Raw genomic sequence first — 25,481 nt, 5'->3', positions numbered from 1 at the left:
CTGACTATATGTACTTTTATATGTGGTCCTTGCATCAGCCATACCATCAATTAGCTGGTACAAGTCAAACATAGACAAGATGTATCAAATACTCAAAACCAATAATAAATTAAAACCAACAGAATACTCACCAAAAGTGGAAGAGTGGGCTACCCTAGAGATCAGAAAATGGATGACAATTTTGGCACCGTAAGAAACTGTTGAAATGCTATGAAAGAAGAAACCAATAGTTTTTTTGTGAAAATAAAATAATAATTTAATTCATGAAACAAGGCAATTAAACAACATAAGTAGGGAAGTCGTCCTCATAAGAAAAACAAGTAACTAATTCAAATTAAACCAGTTAATAAGATTAAAGATTTAATTCGGCCAACCTTTAGAAAGATTAAAATTGAACAAGACTCTAACCTAGACCCCTTAATACCAATAAATCTTTGATAAAATTAAGTAGACATATTTTTCACAATTCAACTGGACGTTACATTTAATTTGAAAATTTCTTCACTTCTTACAATTTTATTTATTTAATTACACCAAATCCGCTTAAATAGTGACCACGGTGTTTTCACCAGGTAATCGAATCCGTAACTCACATTTCAGAAAAGAAGAAATAAATAAGTGGCATAACCTGTCCAGAGACAGATATGACAAACTCAAGCCAAGGCATGAAAAAAAGGTAAACATGAAAACATAAAGGTAAGATCACTTGACAATACTCTACCAAGAAGCCAGACCAATCTCGGTCCAATCGTCAAAATCCACACCCACACATGTCAACAGCTCAATAATCATTCCCATCACTACCAGTTGCTATGAAAACAACAACAACACGCCCAGAAACCATAGATACCATCCAATCCCAAAAGCCGAAGCAACAAAGGTACAAACCCAAAGAAAAAAAAAACTAGAAGAGAAAAGCGAAATACGATAATAAATTAAATTAAGGTAAAGCAGAAAGTAGTAAATAATTGAAAACCCAAACAGATTCAGAAACCTAGGTGAAATCTCCCGTGGTCCTGCTTCAGTAGGTCGGTCTGTTTTTAAGTTACCCAATACCATAAATGATTAAATAAATTTCCTGAGATCCACCTTCTTGATGCAATACCAAAATATAACTTATCATGCAAATAACAAATAATAATATTATTATTAAGGTGGATGTAGCATAATGACCAGGATGCAATTTACCTTTACAATCCCATAGGGAGTATAAATTAGAAAAATAGTATGAAACCCAATTTACAGATTAGCATCATCTTAACAAAACAAGGAGACTGAAGATGGGACAAAATTTGCGATTACTTCATTGAGATACCAAACACGCGAACAGTCCAGAGGAGAAGAGGAGAAGATATTCCCAAAAGTGATTTTTAGATTGTCCCAGAAGGAGGTATAAAATAAAATCATGAAGGACTTGTTGTCACACAGCACACAAGAGTTCCCGTTTTTCCTGTCCCATCTAGGACATAAAGAACATCGTCCGGATGATCCTGATGTTTTTGTTTTTTTTGCAAGAGTGGAGTCGGAGAGGTATGGGAAATTTCTTCCTTACCATTTGAACTCATTTTCAAGGCTTTCACTCTGATACTGCTAGGCAAATTTGGTTGTGCCGCTCTAACAGCTATCCTAAGTTTCACCATTTCCATTGCAATAGAGCTTTCATCAATAAAATAATTAAACAATGTCATTGGATCCGTAACGTGACGTGTTTTCAGCCTAGAGCCAGGCAAGTACGATGAAACAATGTTGTGAGCACGAGTACAAATGTTTTTCGGAGGCACTACAGTGTTCCATTTAGTCACACCATCACGTCCATGTATGTAGTTTTGGCAGGGCCTGTTTGAAGCGTCGTCATTTTCACTCCCTGATGTATTGGCACAGTCTTCTTCAGGTAAGTCACTAACATCCTGTTGTGAGAGTGAATCATGCTGTGATGTTTCTATGTTGTCCTCTTCACCGTCGTCTTCTGAATCCACAAATTCTTCGTCAGATGATTCAGAAAGGAGTTGACAAATTTGTTCCTGGTCCTTGCTAATGTTCTCGGCTGTATCACGATTCATATTTACAGTCTACACTAAAGTAACTAGTCGTTCTCACCATAAACACACACGCAAGAATGAAAATTAACAAAACATTAGTCTGCCAATTTACTTCCGCCAGTGCTCGCATGGGGCAATATATTACCCCAGTCAACTTTGTGTCACTACCGGAAACGTACCGACACACAAAGATTTATGATAGACAGCTCAGGAGTGCCATACAGTGTCCTTGAAAGGTATAAAACAGCCCAGTGTAAAGTACGTGACAGAAAAAAAATTAGCGGCCGTTTTTCAAAGGTTGGGGTAATTTATTACCCCGCGCGAGTACTGGAGGGTTAATAAGTTTATTTTTAGTTATTAAAATCTAAGACTTGTATCAATGAAATTTAATTCTTAAATTAGTTATTAAGAATTGTATTTTTATTTATTGAGATCTAACATTTGTGTCAATGTAATTTAATAAGTACTTTAAATATTTTCAGGTTTACTGTAATTGGGGTTTACTACTCGGCTATTAAATAAATAAAATCATTGCTAAGAAAGATTACATTTTGGCACAACTTAGAAACATTTACAGTGTTCTCAGGACTTTCATATGACTTCAGAATGATATTATAGATGCCATAGCTACTTTTATGACCAGCGAAATTAAAGACAAGGTTAAGAAAGCAAACTTTATTTCCATTATTTTGGATGAAAGTACTGACGTTTCTAACAGAGCACATCTTTCGACTGTATTTAGATATGTTAGTTCCAAAGGCGAAATTCAAGAGCTTTTTGAGATTCAATGATGTAAGTGGTGACCGATTTAGATTGGTTATGTGGTTGTGCAAAAATTAATAAACTGTACTGTTGAGCATGTATTCTATTTTCCTCAGAAAATAATGCTTGGAATAAAGACTGTGTGGATGATTTAGATAGATATACTCTCAGAAGGAACATCACAGTTCGCCACTGTTTTCAGGTGTATTTTCTAAATATATGTTACTGAATTAATTTTGACAGACTGAAGAACCTTCCAGTTACAAATTGGCTATGTCAAAATTGATGTAAAATGGCATGCATTATAACAGAACATTTGTACATGTATTAGTATTGAGCCGCATCCCTTTTATCCTAGTAAGCATTTGTTCTCTTTAGTTAGTAATGCCTTGAGTACTGTATATTTTTGTAAAGTTTATAGCCTTGTTTTTTTTTCCCCTCCAATCAGATGGAGCCCCTACTTCTGTGGATTTTGTTCGTGACGAACCAAACCGCATGGTGACAGCCTACAATTCAGCGCATTGTATTGTCTACGACTTGGAAGTGGGAAAACCTCTGATGAGACTAGAAACCAACCTGGTTAGTGTGTATCTTTGATTTATGCACTAGGTTTTCATTTCCTTATTCATCTTTGTTCATCTTTGCCATTCCATTACGAGACGTCAATGTGTGTATGTCCAGAGATAGGTGGTTAGAATTTTAAACATTCAGGTACTCCCAGATGATATGTTCAAATGTGGATGACAGTTTATTAAATATTGCATTGTATTTACTGTTAGATTGCTTCTCTGCACTGTTATCAAAATAAAATCTGCTACTTACAAAGTGTAAAAGTTTCATTTAAATCACTCAAGGAGATGGTGGATTGGTTACTACCTGAGATAGTAGCTGTGTGCTGAGTTTTTCTGTGGACTTTTGACAGTTGAAAAACTACAAATTGAGGGCATTAACATTTTGCACTGACCAAGTTGCTATCAAGATTGTGATCCTCTTTGCAAGAAACTTGGAAAACACTGTGGATTCCAGGAAAGCCCAAGTTCAAAACAAGTTTGAAGTGGACTGAAGAGGAAAGGAAGTTCGCCAGAAATGAATGCAAAGGTTAAAGACCTTGGAAGAAAACAGTTTAAATGAGATGATCAAATTGAAATTTAAAAAAGAAATTAAGAACTTTGTCATATAACTTAAATTAAAAACTTGCAAACAACATAAAAACCACTTCTTACAACCGAGTTAGAGAGTCAAAGGATAATAAAAGTGAAGCATTAAAAGACTACTTTTGTTATTAGAAAGAAATTTATCGAGCGAGTTAAACGAGTGGTTAGAGTCATGTAGCTGTAAGTTTGCATTTAGGAGATGGTGGGTTCAAATTCCACCATCGGCAACCCTTCACACCAGGCAGTTGCTGGGCTGTACTGTAATTAAGGCTACGGCAACTACCTTCCCAATCCTAGCCCTTTCCCAGCCTTGCATCACTAAAAACCTTTGGTGTGTTAGTGTAGATGTTAAACCACTAGCAAAAGAAAAAAATATATATTTGTTACAAATTACAGCTCTCAGGATAAGAGAGAGAGAGTGTCTCTCTCTCTCTCTCTCTCTCTCTCTCTCTCTCTCTCTCTCTCTCTCTCGTCATAGTGGGGTTGTGAGGGTTGAGTTGCACCAGTAAATTTCTTTTCTGTAAGAAGTGGCTCTGGAGACAGTAGGCAAAGATAACATTGGCGGGAATGGAACTGGAAACTACTGGAGATGAGAGTTCCAGACTTAAGATAAGCCAGTGTCATCAGTCCGAATCTCTCTTGTCAAGGCAGTGGCAAATTTCCTTCTAGATTCCATGCATAATTAAATTCATAAGCAGTTTTAGAGATAAGGGAATTATGTGTGTGGTTGTTTCAAACAGCAGCTGTTTCATGTTCAGAAACTACCTGTGTAAATTAAAATTGAAGGAAATTTGAAATGTGTTTCAGCATGTCATTTCTGTCATACTTTCTATAAAACCCCCAATAATCTTTGGTATGTTTCATAAAAAATTGAAAACAGATATTACAGTGGGATGTGGTGTTACAATTTGGTACAAAAGTGTGGATGTATATTAATAAAACTATTGCTTTTTCTCCTTTGGTGGAATCTCCTCACAGAAGGTGGCGACCATTATGGTATAATTTTTCCGATTGTTCATCTTAGGGTTCTGTATGATGGACTTGCTAGTTTAATATATTTTACTATACTTCATTGTACTGACAGTCTAAAAAAGAAAACAATATTGATTTCCCTTCTTCTCCTTGAATATCATTGCTTTTGATGTTTGTGATACTTTCAAACTTTAACGGCAAGTTTTATGTAGGACTTTCAACTTCTAAGAGGTAATATTCTAACGAATTTCACTAATACTAAGAAACCCATTTGAGAACTTTCAACCCGTTCTGTTTACTGTATTATGAAAGTACCGAGAGTTGACATGTGCAACCAGATTGGTACAAACATAGTTCCTCTCAACTCATTTAATCCTGTTTTCATCTATCATTATGTTCCAATCCAAGTTCTGGTGTTATCTTTTCTTATTTATTTTTTATTTATTTTAATTTTTCAGCCAACATAGGACTACTTAGTCAGGTTTATGGAGGTTTTTCTTCTTTTTTGTCAGTCCAATACTGTTTCATCCTTTCTGAACGTAATTTTCTTTCTGCTTCTGGAATCGATCTTCCTATTCTCTGCTTGTTGATTTTTGTCTGTAGTCTAGTGCGTTTATCTTTCAATATGTTGAGTGTATTTGTTTTTTATTGTAAATCCTCTTTTAATATGCAACTCTCTCATGTCTTCTTTAAGTTCTATGATCCATCTAATATTATTCTTACTCTTACACTTCCATAATTTTTCTATTATTTTTCTACTAATTCTATTTTCTGGTGACCGTATTAGATGTCCTTAGAATGATATTAGTTTCTTTTTCATTGTGCTAGTCACAGGTTCTATTTCTTTATAAACTGTTTCATTGGAAGCTAGTCTCCAGACTCTGTTTATTTTATAATTTTTATTTAAACATGTTCTCACGATTCTCCTTTCTAACTTGAGTACTCTATTGCAACTGTGTTTGTGGTTATGAATAATGTTTCACACACATGTGTAATTTGTGGCTGGGTGACTGTTTTGTAGTGTTTCAGGGACACTTTGTATTATATGTATTCTTCGTAACATGCGGTGCTGTAACCAGTTTATCTATTCTATTTTGCCATGCTGGTTTCTCGTTCAGGTTATATGTGATTATTTCACCTAAATACTTTAATTTTCCTACAATTTTTATTTCTTGGTCTCCCAGCTTAATTCTGTTTGAAAGAGGAAGTTCAGTTACGGTAGCATAATTTCTGTTTATTCAAATGAAATTTTCAAACCAATATTTTGAGCTATTTCCTGTAAAGATTTTGTTTGTTCTTTCGTTTCCTGAATATCATTGGCCAGAAGAGCTAGATCATCAGCAAATCCTAGACAGTTCAAATGTATGTTTTCCTTCTGGGTTCCAATTTTTATATTTTTCGAGTTGTTCTTGTACCATTCTCTCATAGTGTACCCTAGTGCACAGTTAAAAAGAAGAGGTGACAATCCGTCACCCTGTCATAAACCAGTTGTTGCCAAGAATGGTTCAGAAAGTTCTCCTCCGAACGTAAGTTTATAAATTGTATTAGTTAGAGTAAGTTCAGTCAATTTGATTAGCTTTGGGTGATGTCTGAAATGTCTTAAAATTTTTAATAATGATGGTCTGTGGATGGAGTCGTAAGCTTTCTTGAAATCTATAAACATTATTGAAAGGGGCTTTTTTCGTTTTCTGTAATATGCCATGACTAGCTTCGAAGTTATTATTTGTTCAAAGCAGGTTCTCCAAGGTCTGAAGTCTCCCTGGTATTCACCTAACTCTTGATCAAGTTGTTCTTTAATCCAATTATATAGCATCTTAGAGAAAATCTTATACTTGCAGTCACGGATGAAAATACCTCTATAGTTGTCTGGATTACTTCTTTCACCTTTCTTATGAGTTGGATTAATTATAGCTATTGTCCATTGTTCTGGGAATTTTTCTGATATCCAAATTTTCTGTAATATCATATCGGATGATGTCTGAGTTGCACTGCCGACGTATTTCCACATCTCTACAAAAACTTGGTCTTCTCCACACGCTTTGTAGTTCTTAATTTCCTTAAGCACTGTTTCAACTTCTTTTGCTGTAGGTGGGTTTATATTTTCTGGTTTAGTTTTTATCGGAGTGTGTATCAGTAAGAGCTTTTCAGGTTCATCACTGTTCCTTAGCTTGTCAAATGCTTCCGCCATGATTTCTGCATTTTCGTTATTGTTATGCGCTATTTTTCCATCTTTATTTTTAAACAGTAACGTGGTGGAGGGGTTGTATTTTTGCAATTGTTTACCAAAGGCTTTGTTATAATCTCTAGAATTGGTTTTGTAATAATTTTTCTCAATAAGTTTATTAAATCTTTTTGATATTTTCTCTCAATTCTTCTAATTGATTGGGTGAATTCTTTTCCGACATTCTTGAGGTTCATGGCGTTTTCTTCTGTTTTGTGGGCTTGAAATTTCAACCAAGCTTCATATCTTTCTTCATGCATTCTATCACAATCAGAGGTCCACCAGGCATGTCTTTTCCTTGGATTTAATGGTGCTAGATCTTCTGCATTCTGTTTAAGAATTGGTATCAGGTCATCTAAATAGTCTGTTAGTCTTGCAGTTCTTGTTCTTTGCCGATACTGGACATTCTGGACTAACTGATGAGGGTCGTATGTCCTTTTCTCTCCTACTCTGTTTTGTGTTTTTCTTCTGAATGGAGTAAATTTAATCTTCATTTTAATTAAGTAATGATCTGAACCACTGTCCATTCCCCTTAGAACTTTGACATTGTGTATTTCCTTGTGAAAGAATTTGTCCATACATACGTGGTCTAGCTGCCATTCTCCTTTTGTCAAATCAGGATGTTTTCACTTTCCTACTACATCTCAATACTTCTTTTCCTTGCCCAGTTTGTGCTGAAGTTCCCTATAAGGATCTTGATGTTATTCACATTTATTTTATTCATTGTCTAATCAAGGAGATCCCAGAAATTTATCAACTTCTGGCAGAGTTTTTGTTGGAAAATTATTTTCATTGGTAGGAGCTTGAGCATTTATGATGGTGTAAAGTTTGTTTGTGGTTTGTAACGTTAGAATTGCAATTCTCAGTGAGATGAAAATCAATTAAGGAATCTATTATTTTCAAATTTACTATAAATCCTTGTCCAAATTGGAGGCAATGTTTCATGACCCTTTGGCCTAGCTTCCCATTGTACACTCTATAACCATGAGATTCAAACGGATCTTCTGTTAAATTTCTCATTTCTTGGAGCCCTACCACAAGAATATTTTGCCTATCTAATTCATCAGTGAAGTTCTTGAACTTGCCGGTTTTCAGTAAGGAGTTTATATTGTGCGTCGCAATGTAGTTAATGTGGTTATGTTTGATTCTATTTTTGTATGTTTGGTTATATGTACGTATTCTTGAGTGTTCAACTTCATTCTTGTCTTTTAGGCAACTACCCACTGAATCCGATGTAGTCTTCTCCATCCTTAAGGGGTTGGACGGTGGAATTCTTTTAGTAAAAGACTTTTCCATATCTGACTATCAGAGGTTATCAACCTTAAGTGGAGCAAGCTCCGATTTACAACTATGGTTGTTTTATCTTGTCTTAACCATATGTAACTTTTTAAAATACAGGCTGTTCCAAAAAATGTAGGAAGTTATCTGGGATTGGATAGTATACCCCAGAACAACACGAAACATTCCTGCGAACATATGTCCTGAGTTCTTCAAATCACAAAAATAACGTAGGTTTTTCTCATTGATACTGTCATCCATGATTCCCATCAACATTAAAATGCTGTTTAGCAGCCAAAATTTTGAGCACTTTTTGTAGAGGTCTATCACTGCTGATAAACAAACATTGCTAAAAGTTACCGGGTAGAACTATTACCAATAATTCCAGTAAAACTCTGGAATGTCTGTAACTCATAAACGATCGACCATAATGTATTTTCATTGGGATGTTTTGTGTTTTCAAGTGTATTATCCATGACCCAATTACTTCCCACATTTTTGGGAACACCCGGTAATCAGTATAGTAAAATCTTGTTCATTGTTTGATGATTTAATGAATGATTTTCTTAGGAGGTTGACAACAATGTGATGGGCCGCCAGATCAATCGTGTTGTGGCACATCCTACTCTGCCCCTTACAATAACAGCACACGAAGACCGCCACATTCGCTTTTTTGACAATTTATCGGGTAAGCTGGTACACTCGATGGTAGCACACCTGGACTCGGTTACCAGCTTGGCAGTGGATCCTAATGGGCTTTATTTACTGTCTGGAAGTGAGTTACTTTTTACCATTTATTTAGTATAATGGAAGATATAAGAAAATTTTATGTATGACTTGCTTTAAGTGCATATTTATTGTCTTAAGATCTCGGTATTAAAATGGATGTGTCAAAATTACATCTATGACCTGCTTGAAATGCATATTCATGCTTAAGATCTTGCAATTAATTAATTAAATAGATTAAATAATTATAGAGATATGGAAATTCGTGCTTGTGATAAGCAGTTCTTTCCTTGTTTGATGAAATTTAATACTTAGATAGGACTAATAACATTTTAAATGGAATTTCCAATCAGCCAGTTTTCTTTGTTGTAGCGCTTTGCAGGCACAAACAGAAGATAACAAGACATGGTAAATTTAAACATTAATAAAAGAATGGAAGCTACTGAAGGTAAGAAATAAGGAAAGGATGCGTAAAAAAACGCCCTAAACAGGGGGATATCGACAAGTTTTTTATGGATTTTATTCACTAATAGAGAGTTTTCAAAAGTCCCTATATGTATTATCAAAATCTATACACATGATATAACACATAAAACTTGAAAAGAATCAAAGTTACCAATGGTTTGACATCAACAAAATTCACGTTCAGTCAAAATTATTTAACATCATGTTCAACTGCATGAAATTGTGGTACAAGCTTTATTCTTTCTGTATACTTGAGCAGAACAAACATTTTACCAGAAATTATAATAAAATATCAGTGAGAACCAAATAATAAATAAAAATGGGAATTCAAAAGACAAGGTTAACAACATTAGAAGGAAATAAAACATCTCAAGATTAAGGCAAACTTAAAAATATGACTGCACAACGATTATGTTAAAAACCACTGCGCAGAGTGGAAGTAAATTCATGATGATGCTGAAGGCACATCACAACAAAAAATTTGAAGGCAGCTGCCTAAAATCTCTGCTGAGGAGGTACCCTCTTTGCTATAGGCCAATCCCTTTCTAAAAGGTCAAGCACTCAGAAAGAAAAAAAAATTACAAGGTAGAAATAGGTTTAACATCGTTTAAACTGGGCTTGTCCTACGAAGGTGAAGAAACGTGGATTCAGACATTACTACCGCATTTCCATGCTAAATATAAAATTCAGAGATTGAAGGGTTGAAAAGTCCTGCACCAAAAAGAATAAGACCAAAGTTACTTCATTATATTAAAGAATCAGGAAGGCTCTCAATGGAGCGGAGCAACCCCAGACTCACATCTGATCTACACCTGACCCAACAGAAGCTAAACTTGAGTTTTTGTAATGATGCAAAATTTTCTCTCCAAAACAGTCTCGTGTGTGTGGTGGGGGGACTGAAGTTTCATTGAATTTATTGTCTCAGTTTTTTCTTTTTCGTATTCATAAGAAAGCATTCTTTTTAGAGTGAGCTGAGCCATTGCCTATTAAATATACAAGGCCAGGAAGACAATCACAATACAGCATGAATAAAGAGGGACGATATGTTTGCAGGGTTGGCCGCTAGATGTCAGGTTTGTATGATGTTACTTGTCCTGTGTTGGTGAGAAAGTATAGACACAATCTTTTTGTTGTAATAGTGTGTAAAAGAACAAGTTTCAATTGTATCATATATATATTTTCACAAGAACACCTTCACGCGTACTGTGTGTGATCACAAGGATCCTGAATTTTACAAAAAAACGCTAGTAGACATAATGTTACAAATTGGGAAAAAAAACCTATTCATATGTACAGTGGTTTTAGTGTGTTACTATAGTAATATTGCTATTGTAAAGCTGTATCCTTAGTGTATCTACATGTTGAAAAGATGGTAAATTGCTGTGTTCCTTGCGACACATCCGACTCTTAAAGACAAAGTTTTTCATCAGTTTCTTAGGGATGAAATCTTGAAAGGGAAGTAGACATCAGCCATTTCTAAACAGGGTAATAAGGTGAATATGGTCTCCTAGTGAACTTTCCAGAGTATGCAGTTTGCATTTTAAAGAATCAGACTTTAGTGTAAGTACTGCAAGAAAGACTCTGCTTCCTGTTATGACATCAAATTTTTCATCCTTCCCAAAAAGTAAGAACTACGCTTGAAAGAAAGAAGCTTATGCTGAAGTTATTCACCCCACCAGATCATAAGATATTGAAGAACACCTATGGTGATTTCGAACCTGGTATTTGCCAGACATGTTCATTGTTTCTTGAAAGTTCACCGAGAATGAAATAGGAATTCAAGTAAAATGTTATAAATCTTATGACTCATAGATATTTGCAAGTGAAATATCAATTACAAAATCATTGGCTGTAACTCAGTGAGAGTATATCTAACTTCTTCCTGCATACAATGACCAGTTCAACTCAGTTTATGGATGTGTATGCAAGGACTAAGCAGACCAATCCCGGCATAAAACATACGCCCACACAAATCACACTGAATGGATGCATGAGGGTGGGGTTGTAATTGACAGAGTTTTCTTGCTTGTCATTTGGCCTCTTGATGTCTGCGGCGTTCCCTTTCAAACAAGTTGACAGCAGTGGATGTAGTTTTCTGCCAAGTGAACGGTCCTCAGCAAGTTCTTCCCATGTCTGTATATTTATACCAGTTGTCTTCATGATGTGTTTCAGCTGGTCCTTAAAAATGCTGACCATAAGGTTCACCATAAAGAATTTGGCGGAGAAGCCTGGTATCACCCATGCGGTGAACATGGCCTAACCATCTGAGTTGGTGAGCGAGATTGTTGCCTTAATGCTATTTAGCTGCGCTTTGTCGAGAACTGCCGTGTTGGTCACATAGTCCTTCCTCTTAATATTCAAGATGTATCTCGTTTTCTGTTGGTGGAAGCGCTCTAGTTTTTTTATATCACGGTGATTAGAATGTCCAAGTTTCACAGCCATACAGCAGCGTGGAAATTACAACAGCATTGTACACCATGAGTTTGGTATGCAGTTTTAAGTCGTTATTCATGAAGACTCTGTGCATTAACCGTCTCAATGCTGCATGAGCAGCCTCAATTCTTTTATCAATGTCCTGTTCACAGGTACACCGTTTAGACAAGATGCTTCCAAGATATGAAAAGTGATCAACTTGTTCCAGTGTTGTGTCTAAAATGGAGATACTAAACTCAGGAGGAGTTAATCCTGGGGCAGGTTGTGCAAGTACCTTCGTTTTTTTCGCATTACTGACAAGACCAAAGCGATCCCATGCAGTTTTAAAGTCTTTGACTGTTGTAATTCTGCGGGTGTTAGAGCAGGAGATGCGGTGTCATTGGCATACTGCAGTTCTGTCACCCGGGTAACCAGAATACGTCTTTGTGAGCAAAATCTTTCCAGATTGAAAAGGCCTCCATCAAAATGAAATTTAATCTCCATGCCTAGGTTGTTTGCAGATGATACATGCAGCATGGCACCCATGTAGAGTGCGAAGAGTGTAGGAGCAAGTACACAGCCTTGTTTCAATCCATGAGTGATTGGGAACGAATCCGATACTGGGGTACCATGAATAATCTGTCCAGACATGCCATCATGAAGAGCTTGAACCAATTCCACATAACGTTCAGGACATTGAAAATGTCTCAATACTTCCCACATAGCAGATCTTGGTACTGAATCAAAGGCTTTTTCCAAATCACAGGAAACCAAATACAGAGGCTGCTGTTGTTCTCTGCATTTTCCTGGAGTTGTCTAGCACATAAGATCATACCTGTTGTGCCTCTGCAGGTTCGGAAACCACACTGAGACTCAGGCAGAATCCTCTCTGAGATAACTCTGAGCCTGGTTAATACAATCCTTGCAGAAATTTTAACTGCAATTGACAAAAGCGATATACCACGGTAGTTCCCACATACACTATGATCGCCTTTCTTGAAGATAGTGATGATGGTAGCATTCTTCAAGTCGTCAGGTACTTCTCAAGTTTCCCAAATCAAGAGGATGAGTGAAAAGTCTAATCTTCAAGGGTGCACCTCCAATTTGTATCAGTTCTAGGGGGATGTTATCAGGACGAGGAGCCTTTCCTGGTTTTAGCTGATTGAGCTCTTTGGTGAAGTCCCTGTATGGGGGTAGAACTGCTGATAACGATTTAGAAGAGCAGAGAAATGTTCCTTCCAATGCTCTAAAATTTCTTCATTATCAGTTAAAATGGAGTTGTCAGTTGTCAGCAGTCTTCAGTGACCCTGATGAAGATTGAATTGGACCATATATCTCCAATATGCCAGCATGGAAGTTTTGCAGGTCATGGGCATCAGATAGTCTTTGCAGTTTTTCAGCTTTTCGTTCCAACCCGTTATTCTTGATTTCCCTAATTTGTGCTTGACATTTTCCTTTAAGTTCCAAGAAATGTGATTTCTTCACATTAGAAGACGGATCTTGAAGATAGGATAGATAGGCTTTCCGTTTGGCACTGATCAGATATTTCATTTCTTTTCATCAAACCAGTCTTGTCCTTTTTTCCTCACAAAACCAATTGTGTCCTCAGCTCACTCAGTGATGACCTTCTGAAGCATGGCCCATTCCTGATTTGTACTATCACTGCTGACTGGATGACTAGCCAGTTTGTTTGAGATTGCATTTCTGTAATCTGTAACAATGGATTCAATTTGAAGTTTTGAAGTATCAAATTTCTTTTTGGGCAGGTTGTAGATGGATCTTTTTGGTTTGCGACAGATTGAGATTTTCAACTGGCAAAAAAGGAGCTTATGATCTGTCCAGCAGTCATCAAAGTTTCTTGTAGTCCTTGTAACAAGGACATCTTTTTCATCACATTACCTAGTGATGATATAATCAAGGATGTGCCACTGCTTTGAGCAAGGATGAATCCAAGTGGTCTTGTAGCGATTAGGCAGGTGTGTATTAGTGAGTATTAGTAATTAAAGAGTTCATGTTCAGCACATAAATCAAGGAGCAGTAGACCATTGGCATTACAGTTGCCAACTCCATGTTTCCCCATCACATTGCTCCATAATTGGTGATCTTTACCAACTCTGGCGTTGAAATCGCCAAGTACTAAGAGTTTGTCTCTTGGTGGTACTTTGGTGATGTTAGTGCTCAGCAGGTTGTAGAACTGGTCCTTAGATTCTATATCAGCATCCAAGGTGGGAGCATATGCGGAGGCGAGTGTCATTGGCTCCAGAGAGTGGGATTTGGAGAGTCATAATTCTTTCGCTGACAGCGGTTGGAGTTAGCTGATAATCATTCACCAATGTGGTCTTCACAGCGAATCCCACACCATGAATACTGTACGGTGTTCTCCCTCATCTTTTCTCTTCCAAAAGATTGTGTAGCCTGAGCTGAACTCTGTAAGTTTACTTTCGCTGGACAGTCTGGTTTCACTTAAGGCAGCAGTATCAATGTTCATTCGTCGAAGCTCATGAGTTACAAGTGCTGTTCTTCACTCAGGTCTGTTATTGTCTTTCAAATCAAGTAGGGTTCAAACATTCCAGGTTCCTATAATCAAAGATTTGGTAATCTTTGTTTTTTGACCGCATAAGGGGTGACCCACTGGGTGCAGCCTCCCAGCCAGCTCAGAGTGTGACTACCGATATTTAGCCCACATTTTCTAGGGCCTTCCCCATTCAGGGTGGGCATTGGTGATCCTAAATAGGCCTGCCCAAACACAGATGCCAGGACCGAATTCCTGAGTAGTCACGTCTCACACATCTGCTGCCAACGTGCAGGTCCGAACTAGAGGCTTCCAGTTCACTCGAAAACCTGCCTCCACCATCCTTATCCCATCGCCGTTGGACTTGAGCTGAAGGGCGTGACAGCAAGAAACAGTGCCACAAGTGGGATTTTGTTTAAGGTGGATCGCAACTTACAAGGAAGTGACCACACACTATGATCTTGGAACTATACCCTGTGGCACAAATGAAATGCGACATGCAGATTCTAGTACCATGACTGCAACAGACTTCTGCAGACTCGAAATATCATTGAGTTGTGCCTTCACAGCCAGTCCGTCTGGCATGAACTCATCCGCCTCCCAAACCCATGAGAACCGCGAAAAGGGGGTTCCTCTGTCTGTTTTGTCGTTGGGCCAGAGACACAGATGATGGGTTCCAGTGTCATTTCCTACACTGAGGGGACCATCACCCCACCCAAAGGGGCTCATCCACCCGAAGCCGCTGACCCCTATGGGGGGTCGAGTTATTTACCGCCGCTCGACACTCGGCGTTAGTCGACCAATTGAAGAAACTGAAATTTTTGCAGGGGATGAAGATGACTGACAGGGCTACATGATAATATTTTTGCAGAGATTAAAAAAAATTAAAATAGGCTTTAATTTGTGTTTTGTTTATAAGAATTGAATCCTACTTAATGATGTTCTGCAAAACTGAATATATATATAATAAGAGCTTTGTCTGTACATTGCTCCCGATTTAAAATAAAGAATTGTATTTCTGTATGTACATACGCGCATCACGAGAAAATGGCTGAAGTGAATGATGCAAAGTCCGGGAGTAAGGCACTACAATCTAGGCTATAAATAATGTTATTCACGCGGAGTGAAATGGTAGTTTAGGGGAAGGCCTAAAATATAAATCTCAAATATTGGTTATTAGTGGTCCCACCAGTAAATACTGCATAACTAAAGTTACCGTATTTCACGGCATAATCGTCGCCACCGCGTAATCGTCGCATCCTTTATTTTCAATACAAAAATCGGACTTCAAACCTTTAATTACATAATCGTCGCACGTCCAAATTTTGTTCACTAATCTGGTTAAAAGGTAAATGGAACTGCAACGTAAGTTGCACATGAATGCGCAATTTAAATACGTGTATGGTTTATGGGCAATTTGGCAACACAGTCACGTTTGCTACATGTTGCACAACGTATAAATAAATAATACCGGTATATGTACGACGCATGGCTTACCGGTAGACTATCGGCAGTTTGACAACATGGTCGCAAGACAGTGTACTATTTATTCACCACCTACATATTATGAGTTCCCATTTGAAATACGTAAGGCTGTAAGTTATCGCTTATCGGCAACGTCGCCAGGAAATACCGGCTAGGTAGGTTGAATGGACCTCGAACCAGCCCTCAGATACAAGTAAAATTCCCTGACCCGGCCGTGAATTGAACCCGAGGCCTCCGTGTAAGAGGCAAGCACGCTACCCCTACACCATGGGGCCGGCTCCTGTGTTATTGCGCATGAAGTGAAATCCAAGACGATAACGCAGATTTCCACGGAATTATTCAGCCGAATTATTTACGTTGTCTCAGTTGTCATCGCTAGACTCTTATCTTACTACTACGTCATAAGTGTCCGGGCATGGGATGAAAACTTTTATCCAAGCAGTCAAGATAATTATTATCCAATGCTATTAAAGTTTTATTTTATAAACTCGTCAGTAATGTAATGTAAAATCATCAATAACTGGGAAGAAATATTAACCTAATTACCGTATGTTTAAAAGAAATTGAAAAAAATGAATGTTTGTTACTGACGTCTCGGAATACAGTCAACTATACAGTAGATTTACACCGCGCTAGCTAGAGCTCCGGTTTGCGAGCTTTGCGCAGTAGTGTGTCGCAACCAACGAGCTAAACTGATAAATTGTTGCATGCTTCCTTGCTGCCTAACAGTATTGGCTGCTCTGGAATGGACAGATCACAGATGCATTTATTTGTTTCAGATTTACGTGATTACTGTAGACATGTGTGCTTGAGAATTCAAGTTTTTAATTTGTGTTTTGGGTGTTTGCAGAAATAATTTGTTTTAATAGTGAACAATTACGGAAAGTCATTTATATTGCAAAACATTAACGTGTGAAGCATTTATAAGCGATTATGGGTAAATATAGAAACTATACTGCGGGCTTCAAGCTAAGCATAATTGCCTTCGCTGAACAGTACGGGAACAGAGCTGCAGAAAGAAAATTTTCTGTGAGTGAAAAGTTGGTGCGTGACTGGCGGAAAGTAAAAAAACAAGCTAAAAAGCACAAACCCTTCTAGACGCGCGTTTAGAGGTCCTAAGACAGGGAAGTTTCCTATAATTGACGAAGAAGTGTTTAGGTACGTCAGTGAAATACGTAACAATGGCTGCAGTGTATCATATGAAATGTTACAAATTAAGGGACAGGGGGTAGCGCGCAAACACAACATACCGGTAACTCAGTTTAAGGCGACTCGTGGGTGGATTAAGGGGTTCATGCGACGACACAATCTGTCAGTCCGAAGGAGAACAACACTAAGCCAAAAGTTGCCTGCTGATTACACGGACAAGATTGTAAATTTTCACCGATTTGTCATACGTTTGCGCAAGGAAACTTCGTACTTGCTTTCTCAAATCGGTAATGCCGATCGGACTCCAATCTTTTTTGATATGCCTCGCAACAGCACTATTGCGCTAAAAGGATCACGGAGTGTATTAATGAAAACCAGCGGTAGTGAGAAGTTGCGATGCACAGCAATGCTAGCCATTACAGCTGACGGGAGAAAGTTGCCGCCTTACATCATTTTTAAGAGGAAAACGATGCCTAAGAATATACAGTTTCCCCGTGGGATTCATGTACGAGTGCAACCAAAGGGTTGGATGGACGTAGAACTCATGCTGGACTGGGTTAAAACTGTGTGGAATAGAAGACCTGGTGCACTACTAAAACAACCAGCTCTGCTTGTTTTAGATAGTTTCCGAGGTCACCTCGTGAACGAAGTGAAGCAAATTCTCACTACAAATAAGACACGACAGATAGTCATTCCTGGTGGCCTAACATCTGCTTTGCAGCCACTAGACGTATGTGTTAATAAACCCTTTAAAGACCATTTACGTCAATTTTACGAGTGGATGATGAGCGGCGATCAGCAATTGACGCCCGCCGGAAATATCAGGCGTCCATCCTTGGACTTGTTATGCTCGTGGGTGAAGAAGAGTTGGGATCTTATACCACCTGAACTAGTCTCCAAGAGCTTCAAAAGGACTGGGATTTCGAATGCACTAGACGGTTCCGAAGATGACGCAGTGTGGCAGGGAGACGAAGAATCTGATACTGGTATTAACAGAGGCGAGAATGGCGCATCAGATAGCGAAACCTGCGATAGCGACACTGAAGATTTGGAATAAATTGCGTACCGGTAAGTCCGCATTTCACAACAAAGCGATAATTTTTTGCAAGTGTAATATTTTAACTTTAATACTCAAATTAATGACAAATTAACTTAATACGTTCATTTTTATTTTCAGGTTGTAAAAACGTTCGCCGAATTGTTGCGAAAAATTATGAATTTTGTTTTAGACTATTTTAATTATTTTGATGTATAAACGCGAGTATTACGTGCATCTTAAATTTGTATCAAATACAATTTAGTTATAAATACATTTTTTGAGTAATACAAATACTGGTATTAAATATTCATCGTATAATGGTCGCACCCTACAATTTTTTTCAAAAATTTTGGTATAAAAAGTGCGACGATTATGCCGTGAAATACGGTATATAAAATTACAATTTCCAATCATTTTTTTTTTTTCCTACCATACTGACTGTGCCAACTGAGATATTTATTAATTTCAATTTTTGTTGCTAAGTCCATATTAGTACTGAACCACGAGAAAATGGGTGAACAGAATGTAATGTAAATCTGTATGTAAAGTCAGCAAATAAGGTAATATAGTCTAGGCTGTAAATAATTTTATTTACGCTCAATGAAATGGTAGTTTCGGGGAAGGTGCCTAAAATTTCATTTTTAAATACCTATGTTATTTGTCCTATCGAAAAGTACTACATAACAAAAGTCAGAGAATACAATTTCTGAACATTTATATCTTATACAGTTTTACCGTACCAACTATGATGTTAGATTTATAAATTTAAACTTTAATGTGAGGTTGCTAACAATTTGGAAATTCAACCATATCACTAGTTTTGTTCGATATCAGGAATATATATCCCATTATCCCGGTGAATGACACTACATCTACATATATAAAATATATATAAAATAAGACTTTTGTCTGTACATTGCTCAGAAATAAAATTTTAAAAATGGTATTTCTCTATCGGTCTTGTCCACAATAACAAGGAAAAGAACTTGTTTAATTTTATGTCATCTTTGTATGTATGTATGTATGTATGTATGTATGTATGTATGTATGTATGTATGTATGTATTGAGCCCTGACAGCAATCCCTGTGACCATTTTGCACATTTCAATTCTGTATCTCAGTGTTGGGTTACGCCACGGCAAAGCAAAGCAGTCGGAGATCCATGAAGCCTCCACTCTAGGGACGTGCAAGTCCGACGAGTCGGGTCACAGGTTTATATAGTGGACTGTTATCAGTGTGGTTTAAACGTAGAAAGTAACCATCATTTCCTGCCTAAAAATTACATGACTATTCCGCAACAGAATGTTTAGAGATCTAGGATATTGGCATATTCATCAAGATACATTGACCATCTTTTCATTTTATCCTAAATTAAATAACTATCCTAGTATTCCTACGCTACATCAAATGAGAATTCTGTAAAATGTTTCATTTATGGAAGGATTTTCCGTTTAATGACTCAAAATAACTTCGAATGTCAATTACATAATGAGCAAATTATTAGCAACACAAACGGATATAGAAAGAAAAAAATAAATGTTACGTTAAAATTGAAATAAACACCTAACTTCTTGCTCTTGTTACAAAGAAATTATAACATCGTCAATCAAGAGAAAATCGAAAACAAAAGAGACAAAGTGTCCCACTGCTGAAGGCTTACAGTGAAAGATCTATTATCCATCACGCATTTCGAAATAAATAACTGGGAATTATTGAATCGTCCACTTCAGAATGCTGTTCCTACTCAAATATCTCATAATATTCCGTCATTCTAATTTAAATCATCGCATTATTTATCGGTAAACTGTCTACCTAGCAACTTGAAAACACCGTTATTCCACATTCATAAATCATCATAAATACAAGAGAAATGTTTGAAAGACACAGGATCGTAATATAATATGTCATCCATCAAAATCATGCATTTAAAAGACAGACTCGATCCTCTCGAACATTCATCGAAGACTGCACCTAAATAAAGGACATCAATGAACATTGCAGCATCTACAATAACCTTTTCTAACTACATTGATTCTGCGCCTCCGGATTCCACTGCGAAGTTTGGCCTGAAATAACTACATCAGCACTAGGCATCAACTCAAATGATCTACAAGATATCCAACTAGCAAAGAAATGATTTACTTACCATAGGAGATCATATTCCCTTTACGACATGACCCAATATCTTTACGTTACCGATTATTTTGTGAAGATCCTAAACATCCCTTTAATACCGTGCGCTCTGGTCAATCTTGTATTTAAATAGGATAAATGTGACGACCATCTATTAGTGTTCGTGAGTGCAAAAATCCTACAACACTATTCTTAAATACGGCCTCGTGCCTAAATAAATCATTCATCACAACAACATCAAAATTCACGCATGACCAACACAATTCCTAATGCCAATGCCATCATCCGGACCTTCACATTACATCATCATAAAATACGCAATCCTAATGACACGTCTATAACCATCCACATCTCACTATCCACATACATATTTTCAAAGATCCTACCGTATCAAACACCTTATCACGTCGCACAAATCGTCATGCACAGCGAATTCACAATACCTAGGAACAATCTATTCAGGCAATTACGTCAAAAACTACTAAATACGTTGCCGCATTAACACCATATCACCACAATAATATCACACTGTATTTCTGCACAAGCACATAATATTTGAAGACCATAGAATCGCACGTCGCAAATACCGAGCTCCTCCGAGGTATTTTGAGCCCCGAGTTAAGTTAACGTTCATCACAATAACACCATTACGGTACCAATATCATCGGTGCCGAAAATCATTCCGCAAAACCTTGCTAGCAGACATTAAAAGAGAACTTACACGACCCATCGCATATTATCACAACGTAGATTGACTCACCGCACTAGACGCAACGATCATAAGTAATACAATGCAATGATTAACAAATAACGGTCGCCTTCAAGTTGAAAATTATACATGTCTTAAATCGACATTAAAAATAAATACTACTCTACATCTAAAATAAGCAACTACATGGCGGAATATATAGACGATATTCAAGTACTCATCCTGGGTTGTTGCTCCACGACGGTGTCACCTTCCATGTTCAGCTCTCAATTAATAATATTTATCGATTAGTGTCCATCACATTCCTGGCCAGATCCTTCGAGGTCCCACTATTTTAGCTGTTCATGTTAATACGTGCAGTCATCTCATATGTATAACCAATAACTGACGGTTCCATGTTACCTGAAACTCAGAGATATCAATTAGGACAGGGTCATACACCTTGATACAATTTTACAATTCAATTAACACACTTGCCTTTATGTTTTTCGATAACAAGATATCTTGTTTTACAATATAATATATGTTTATAATATGCCAATATCACGCTAATATATCTCTTCAACACAATCTTTCTCCCACAAATTTTTCGCTTCCGATCCTTCTAAGATATAGATTGAGAGTCAACTTCCTCAGAGATAAAAACAAATTCTACAACAACATAATAATCGCAGACGGTTTGCTTTTTAGAATTCTTCTATGCTTCTAGCTCCCATATGTTCTTGACAATTGGAAACATTTGACACATAATGCGTAATGATCTCGTATAAATCAGCTGTACTAGCAAAGGAACTTATTTAATAATTGCTGCCTCGTATTTAGGTTAGTAATCGACAGTTTCATTCTTCATCTCGACCGTCGAATCGTGCGAGACTAGATGTACAAGGTATGGCCCTCTCATATAAACTTATTCTTCACACATTTCATGGCCCTCAGTAACATTCTGTCATTGATATTCTGCCGTTCATGCATTTCAGAAACTTTACTTGAGGAATGTGTATTATTCATTTAATCCTGCCCTATGTTCCACGATGTTTAATTGTCTACCAATATTTCCAAGGCACCACGGGGTTTAGAGCTTGTTATCAATCCGCCGATATCTTCAATTCAGCGATGCCGTTCACATAATTAGACAAGTCAACTGAACTCAAATTCACCTGGAGGTGTGATAACCGAACATAAGATTTCATTGACATTATTTCTCAACATAAACTTCCAATGTGTTCACCAACTTCATCCTGACATACATTGGAAGGTTATAGTATGTATGTATGTATGTATGAGCATCATGAGATAATGGCTGAAGAGAATTTAATGAAAATCGGTGTGTAAAGTTGGTGAATGAGGCACTAGAATCTAGTCTATAAATAATTTTAATAATTTTATTCATGCTGAGTGAAATGTAATTCTCAAATATTTATATTATTAGTGGTTGTATCGATAAATACTACATACCTAAAGTTATATAGAATTCAATTTCTTATAATTTATCTCTTACACATTTTTACCACACTGACTATGTTAATAGAAATATTTATAAATTTCATATTTTGTTGCTAGGTCCACAAAAAAATAGGTGAACAGAATTTAATGAAAATCGGTATGTAAAGTCAGGGAATGAGGCGCTACAATATAGCCTATAAATAATTTTTATTCACACTGGATGAAAGGGTAGTTTAGGGGAAGATGCGGGAGTCATGAAAGAAGGGAGAACTGCCTTTACATTAGATGCTCTAATATCCCAGAGTCGGAAGAAAACTAAATGTGAAGGCCTACAATATTGAAAGCTCATAAATATGATCAACAATAACATTACATTGACCATTCTTGTGATGTGATTTGTCTCTTCTGCTGACACTCATGTCCAATAGATGGATTACTTCTGCGTCCCAAGTAAAAGAGCATACTTGAATATTGGCAGAAAGTAGCTGGGGAGTTAGATAACTTTGCATATGCTATATGATAGCCCCATCAATGATAGTTACTACAGCTAGTTTATTATAGAAAACAAAAACTTTTTAACAACCTAACTCTGAATCGCGTTCATGTATCGTCGGTTCAGATCGTGTCACTTCAGCTGAAGTTAAGTAGATGGTTTAGCTTGGCGCAGTAATGCAGTCAATAGTTCATTGTCAGTGTAGCAGTATGTATGGTCCTGATAGTGTCATGATAGATTACCTACTTCTATCAACAAATTAATCTTAAAAACCATCTAATTGATACTTTATGTATTTTGCCTAAGGCAAAATTAAAAATACATTAGCACACACAGAACATGTTTCGACCACTTAGTGGTCATCTTCAGCTGTATATAAATATCTTAGATGAGAACGTTTGGACGTTAAGCACATTAGACCTTAAAACTATGTCCCGTGGGATCCTGAAAACTATTGTTCTAGGTGCTTGAAATGAAAAGAGAGAGGGGGGAGGTGAGGGAGTTTGGGGGTAAGGAAGTATGTGTGAATGATACGTAAATTACAATTCGCGTCTACAATTGTGTTTAAAAACTTTTATACTAAAGTACATATTTAAAATCGTCTATGGTGAAATACTTTTGTAATAACACTAGGTGGCATGAATAAAAAGTCAGTGTTTGTAACAATCTTCAGGCATTTGTGAGAAGAATACTTAATTAAAATTCGCGTCTACACTAATGTTAAAAACCTTGTTTCTAATAAACATATTTAAAAATATCCTAAAGCGTCTATTGGGAAGCACTTGATTTTTTAAAAACACTTGTACTTTAATAAAAGTCTATGTCATTGTATACCAGTCTTCAGGTATTTGTTGTATATAATTTGTATTGAATATCTTCCTTAATTGTTGCTCTTATGGTTATGGTAAACGGCCGTGTTGACTGTTTGACTACCGAACATTGTTCTTTGGATTGTGGTAAAAGGATGTGTTGACCGTTTGACTTGCTCAAGTCCTATGGTAGCTTCTCTGTTATATAAAATGGTGGTCTTCTGATTAGGGTAGCTTGCCTCATGATCTGCAACCAGCAGGAGATCGTAATATATTAAATATGACATATAATAAAAATAAAAAGCTCCGAATTCTAAATAGATCGCGGGAAGATAAATGTATTAGAAATTGCGTGGCCTTGACTCACCGTATCTGGGAAATGTTTATTCCGCGCTGCCTTGGGGATCTGCCTTTGTGCACGACCTAGTGTAGTAGCGGTGTGACACGGTCTGATTGTTCGTGGAATCTTCCGGAGAAAGGGGAAGTAGAGTTGTGTTGTCATCTAGTACATCTTGTGAGGGGGGAGGGAGTACTGGTTGTGCTTCAGCGACATCATAAGGCAAGCTACCCTAATCAGAAGACTGCCATTTTATATAACAGAGAAGCTACCATAGGACTTCAGCAAGTCAAACGGTCAACACATCCTTTTACCACAATCCAAAGAGCAATTTTCGATAGTCAACACGGCCTTTTACCATAACCATAAGAGCAACAATTAAGGAAGATATTCAATACAAATTATAAACAACAAATACCTGAAGACTGGTATAAAATGACATAGACTTTTATTCAAGTACAAGTGTTTTTAAAAAAATAAGTGCCTCCCCATAGATGCTTTAGGATATTTTTAAATATGTTTATTAGAAAACAAGGTTTTTAATATCATTGTAGATGCAAATTTTAATTATATTCATGCCACCTAGTGTTATTACAAAAGTATTTCACCATAGACAATTTTAAATATGTACTGTAGTATACACGTTTTTAAACACAATTGTAGATGCAAATTGTAATTTATGTATCGTTCACACATATGTCCTTACCCCCAACCTCCCTCACCTCCCCCCCACTCTCTTTTCATTTAAAGCACCTAGAACAATAGTTTATAGGATCCCATGGGACATAGTTTTAAAGTCTAATGTGCTTAACGTCCAAATGTTCTCATCTAAGATATTTATATACAGCTGAAGATGACCACTAAGTGGTCGAAACATGTTCTGCGTGTGCTAATGCATTTTTAATTTTGCCTAAGGCAAAAGAAATAAAGTACCGATTAGGTAGCTTTTTAGATTAATTTGTTGATTATACTCATTGATACGGCCATGAAGTGGACAGCTTGCAATACCTACTTCTATTCGTTCAGTAAAGATAGCTTGGCTTACCGTATTTTTCAGACCATAAGATGCACTTTTTGTTACAAAAATACTGCCTAAGGCTGCGTCTTATGGTCCAGAGGTCTATCATACTTGGACACTTGAGTATACGTGATTTGCTACACCAATGTTCAAAATATTACTTATAATACTCCCAGTGATTAACCCCTTTTATTACTGCATTTAAGAAATAACGGCTATGGTATACCTGCAATTGTCTGACAGGAATGTGAGTTGCCAGGAAATTCCTAACAAGACAGCTCGCAACTCTTTTCCCGTCCGCCTCCTTATCATACCAGGAAAACAC

The 25,481-nt window shown here is 36.9% G+C and overlaps 1 protein-coding gene across 1 annotated transcript in view; it reads left to right on the top strand.

The window, feature by feature from the left end:
- Cka (Connector of kinase to AP-1) overlaps positions 1–25,481 on the top strand; it is a 256,304-nt gene that overhangs the window by 209,640 nt on the left and 21,183 nt on the right. The window contains exons 11-12 of the mRNA XM_067153572.2: positions 3,250–3,380; positions 8,997–9,201. Of these exons, the coding sequence (XP_067009673.2) occupies positions 3,250–3,380; positions 8,997–9,201 (336 nt within the window). The remainder of the gene's footprint in view (positions 1–3,249; positions 3,381–8,996; positions 9,202–25,481) is intronic.

Source organism: Anabrus simplex, chromosome 9 (genome assembly GCF_040414725.1).
Source record: "Anabrus simplex isolate iqAnaSimp1 chromosome 9, ASM4041472v1, whole genome shotgun sequence".
NCBI classification, from domain to species: domain Eukaryota; kingdom Metazoa; phylum Arthropoda; class Insecta; order Orthoptera; family Tettigoniidae; genus Anabrus; species Anabrus simplex.
The sequence above is the reverse complement of the archived record's forward strand: the minus strand, read 5'-3'. Positions and strand labels throughout refer to the sequence as shown.